This window comes from Limulus polyphemus, unplaced genomic scaffold, assembly GCF_000517525.1.
Source record: "Limulus polyphemus unplaced genomic scaffold, Limulus_polyphemus-2.1.2 Scaffold7034, whole genome shotgun sequence".
Classification (NCBI taxonomy): domain Eukaryota; kingdom Metazoa; phylum Arthropoda; class Merostomata; order Xiphosura; family Limulidae; genus Limulus; species Limulus polyphemus.
The window spans coordinates 18900-23986 of NW_013672644.1; the positions used below are offsets into that span (position 1 = coordinate 18900).

At 32.3% G+C, this 5087-nt stretch overlaps 1 protein-coding gene and 1 long non-coding RNA gene across 3 annotated transcripts in view; one reads left to right on the forward strand and one right to left on the reverse strand.

Moving 5' to 3' along the window:
* Positions 1–79, forward strand: part of LOC111089688 — a 1142-nt gene extending 1063 nt beyond the window's left edge. The window contains exon 2 of one of the 2 annotated variants that reach the window (XR_002613919.1): positions 7–78. This is a non-coding gene — a long non-coding RNA (uncharacterized LOC111089688). Of the gene's footprint in view, positions 1–6 lie in introns of both variants that reach the window. The other variant, XR_002613918.1, reaches the window with a different exon arrangement.
* LOC106474291 (probable E3 ubiquitin-protein ligase RNF144A-B) overlaps positions 20–5087 on the reverse strand; it is a 13420-nt gene continuing 8352 nt past the window's right edge. Inside the window, exons 7-9 of the mRNA XM_013934979.2 lie at positions 4548–4692; positions 4098–4187; positions 20–1693 (exon numbers count right to left, since the gene is read on the reverse strand). Coding sequence (XP_013790433.1) covers positions 1559–1693; positions 4098–4187; positions 4548–4692 — 370 coding nt within the window. The 3' untranslated portion in view covers positions 20–1558. The remainder of the gene's footprint in view (positions 1694–4097; positions 4188–4547; positions 4693–5087) is intronic.

Genomic DNA, 5087 nt, shown 5'->3' on the forward strand with positions numbered 1-5087 from the left:
CAACAGGTCCAAGATGCCGAAATCCTAAACTAGAACCAAAGGGTCCTCACAACAGGTCCAAGATGCCGAAATCCTAAACTAGAACCAAAGGGTCCTCACAACAGGTTTAAGATACCGAAATCCTAAACTAGAACCAAAGGGTCCTCACAACAGGTTCAAGATGCCGAAATCCTAAACTAGAACCAGAGGGTCCTCACAACAGGTCCAAGATGCCGAAATCCTAAACTAGAACCAGAGGGTCCTCACAACAGGTCCAAGATGCTGAAATCCTAAACTAGAACCAGAGGGTCCTCACAACAGCTCCAAGATGCCAAAATCCTAAACTAGAACCAGAACTAGAGCAAACAGACAATAGTTCTAACATTCTCTCCTCCACTAGAACCTGATCTTCCCAATAATTCTAAAATACTTTCATTTCCAACTTAAATCTGACAGCAATAGTTCCAATATATACACTCCTGATTACAATTTTGTAGCCTAATATGATGTTCCAAAATGTTTTATCCTTGAACTAAAATACAAGTCTTACAGAAATTCATAAAATATTCTCCCTAATGAAATGGGCTGAAGTTCCACAGTCTTGAAACTGACAGTTTCACAAAATAACATTTCTTCCTTCACTGAAAGTAAACACTAGCAACTAACCCTGTAACTTGAAAATCAAATTCCCCACCTCAAGACAAGTGTTGTTAATTATTACCAATGAGTATTGTTTCTTTTCCTGTGATTGGACTTAAAAATTCAGAGCAAAGCTAAGAAATATAAATAATACATCAAAAACACTGCCCTTTTTTTATTAGCAGCAAAAACTTTAGCCTTGTTCTTGAACAAAGTATGCAGTGAAAAACATTGTCAATAATATATCATTTTTTTTTAATCTACTAGTTTTAACAGGAAAAAGTGTCCATTTGAAAATTGTACAGTGTACTTTCCAAAGGCCACTTTCACACAAACCTTATAGGTTGTGTAAAAGATAAGACACTAGTTACCATGTATCATCACATGTTAAAGCAGACAAAATATAAACTGAACTACATAATGGTATAGGTTATTAACAATGCAAGGCATTATATCAATAGATGCTTCACAGTTCATCTGGAACCATCTAACCTGAAACAAGCCATTGAAGTAAGAAAGTAGGTATAACGTAACCTTCTCACTGGTCAGAAGTATTATATAAAAAAAATCTCAAACTATTCTGCTTACACTTTGGTGTGGTACAATTTTCAAAAACAACATCTGACCAATACATCCGTTTCAGTATTATAAACTGTATATTTCACCCTGTCAATTCTTGGAAAGGTTTCTAACCATTCCTTATCTTTAAAATGTAGATGTACAGGTATTTCTTCAAAACTTCTTTATTAGCTCATGCTTCTTCATTTAGTTTCAAAGTAGCAGTTTCAGTTCATCTACGCATCTTTGAACAAACACCTTAAAATATTCACCTCATCTGTCCAAGAAGGCCATGTCACTGACCTTGTGCATTTCACTCATTTCAGGGGGAAAAGAAGAAGTCTTCCTCAAAAGTGTCACTGAACAGTCACTCAAGACAGTTCTATACAGCTGTAGGTTCCTCATCAGAAAGTTTACACTGTTTACACTGACAGCATAGAAAACATGGAGCTCCGAGTAACAACAGTGGTGACGCTACAAGGAGAAGAAACCCAAACCCAGCAAAGATACACACCACCTGCATTGAAAAAACATAGGCACTTAAAAACAAAACTGAGGAGATATAAAAAGGTGTTATTCCAGTTAGGTTTTGTTACCTACTCTCAGTTAATTTGTTCAATACTAAAGTACAACATTAAACCTACACATTTCTAGATAGAATAAGAGAAGAAACACACACAAGCTCAGTTTTTCTTACTAATATTATTTAAAAGTTCTTAATTAAGATATTAGAGCTTAAACCATATTCATCACAACAAATATATAATGGCCAGATTAGTGATAATCTGAACATAACTATATAGTACCGAAGACACAACTCTGATATTCATGTAATATAAAGATCTACTAGTAAACGTTTGATGATTGATATCACTTGTTAAAGTGACAACAACTGCTGTACACTCTAAAATATCAATTGTGTAATATTCCTTTACATAATTCTGAATCATACTTAAATCTTTCTCTGTCATAACAGACGTTTTACAAAAAAATATTTTGGCTCAAACAGTGAAACAACACAGATGATATTGGTGCAGATTATAAAATGACTTCATTAAGCTACAAATTGTGAAGAAAAAACATTTTGATTATTTGACACATTTTCTTTTGTACTGTAAGCAAAGATAGTTATAATTCTGGTAGTTAACCCTTTCTATATGGGTCGTGGGTGAAAGGCCATGTCGTCTTGTTTGTTGACTCGCATTCAAAATTTTATTGAACTACTATTTCATGAATTTAAGTCAATAAATTTTGTATCAAACTGTAGATTATAATTCAAATTTTAGTATTATACATTACTTAATTTCTTAATTTAAAAGTAAATATTAAAAAACACAGATAAACATCAATTTTTGTGTGTCACGTGGTATGTTGAATGCAGCACTGGTTCAAGTTAGATGTTTGTGATGTCAAAATACTAAGTCTATAGTTTCATATGAATTAGAAATTCAAATTAAAGATATTGACAAGCTAGAATATAAAATGAGAAGGTCTTATCTTTTCTATTTGCTAAGATATTGCTCACGTAATAAATCAAACATAGTGGCACCCTACTCACCTCCTTCCATTTTGAAAAATGCTCCCTTTTATACACTTACTTCTATATATGACATGAATAACCAATCAGAAGCTCAGAATGTCCCCCTAGTGGTTTTTTAAGCCTTTCTAATCTACCTAGCATCATTTCTTTCTTTTAAATCAAGATTTCAATGACGTAGGTTGTGTCTTTAGTCTGCACGAAATTTCATATTTTTTAGACTAAAATACATCTTAGTTACTAAGCTTGATAAATTATAGTTAAATTCTATGGTATTGATGTAGTAATTTTTTATTTTTTAGTTATTCAAATGTATGTATAAAACCTAAAAAAAATATTTTGTTTCATATCCTCCACGTGCAAAATTTTTAAAGGCTTAGCAACCTACGTTAAGCAGCAACCGAGTCCAAAGGTCGTAACTAGAAGAGATAATTGTTTGCTTTACTTCTTTATTTATTGTTCTGTTTTAGGAAAAATAACCTTAAGACCTTATTTCAAAATAACAATAATCTATATACATATATAATGTATAATAATTGAAATGTAACTGTATTTTACAAAATACTACTCAACTAAAACACAGCCAAGACAAGTTACTTTGCATAGACCAAAGGTCAGTTTTATGGTATTTGATACAGTAACATGAGTGCACATGAGCTGCTTCATTGTAACTTCTGTATTGTTAGCCAGGTAGGGGTGAAAGGTCAATATCATAAAAATAATAAATATATATAAATGTATAATCTTATGAGATTTAAACTATTAAATCTAAACACTTTTTATGTTATAATTTGTGTTCATTCTAGAATGAAAGATGCATAATTTATGTTTATTTCCTATTTTTTGTTTTTTTATGGTGGTTGTGAGATTGGTCAAATTTACCGAACCCATACAGAGATTAATTATTGAAAATAACAGATAAAATATAAAGTTTTTTCTTAAGAAACATATGATAACTATTTTGACATTATAAAAGATTTCACATGTGAAACTTCAAAATTTTCTGATGCATAAACATATTTTTAATGTTAAGATGAAAATTGCTTTGCATGATAGATAGGCAAGATGTGAAAAAAAAGGCATGAAAAAAAAATATTGCTTTAAAAACCTTAAGACTTAATAAAAAAAAAAAAGATATTTTGTGTATGAGAGCATTGTAATGTTTGTAAACTGCCAAATTTCGTTAACATTTGCTTACTAATTTAAAGGTTATAGCATGAAAACTATAACAAGAAAAAAATGGTTACGAGGTCAGTCCCACAGACCAAGCCCAGGTTGAAAAAGTTAATTCTAATAGTTATAAACAGAAAATTTTTCCATTAACAATAACGATTTACATAAACACCAATATATTGTTTATTGCTAGCATAAAACCCAACATTACCTGAGTTCTATGCCATACAACAGATGCTCTGGTATGTCCAAGTTTGTTCTTACAAGGTCCTTTATCATAATGTCTCAGAAGAAAGTCATCCTAAAATAAGAAACATTAATCATTTAATTTGAATAAACATGCCTAGACAGTATTTCATGATATGAACACAGACTGGTGTAACCAAGCCTAGACAGTGTTTTGCTGTGTCATGAACACAGACTGACATTCTGAATCAATATTGCAAAAAAAATAATGAAGTTGCAAATTCAACCCTTTCAGATCTTGATCATTCACTTTAAATTTGAACAACTATTTTTAAGTAAATTAATTTTCATGTATAGGATTGTGGGGGAATATATTCCAAGACGCATTGCTTTACAAACCTTCTGGCAATTCAAAATTTCTATACAAAGACAGCCACAAATAAAATAGTGAGAGTTAACACATAAAATCACTTACGTCCAGTGATGTTAAGCAGTACCAACAGAAGACATGTTTACATCGTTTACACATCATTTGAGCACATCCTTCATCTCGCTCTATCAAAATATGACAGTTAGGACAGCGTTTAATGTTGCCATTTTCCGCATCCCACAGAAGGAAGCTAGAAAAGATGAAGGAATAGAATGATAAGTAAAAAACTAAACTAAACAGAAAGAACTGTGACATCAAAAAAAATAGGAACATTTGAATAAACAAGTTAAAAACCAACAGCACAATACGAGAACAGTATAACAGAAGAAACGCCTTACTCACGTGCTCGAAATCCACCAGTAAGAAACGCCTTACTCACGTGCTCGAAATCCACCATTAAGAAACGCCTTACTCACGTGCTCGAAATCCACCAGTAAGAAACGCCTTACTCACGTGCTCGAAATCCACCAGTAAGAAACGCCTTACTCACGTGCTCGACATCCACCAGTAATAAACACCTTACTCACGTGTTCGAAATCCACCAGTAATAAACACCTTACTCACGTGTTCGAAATCCACCAGTAA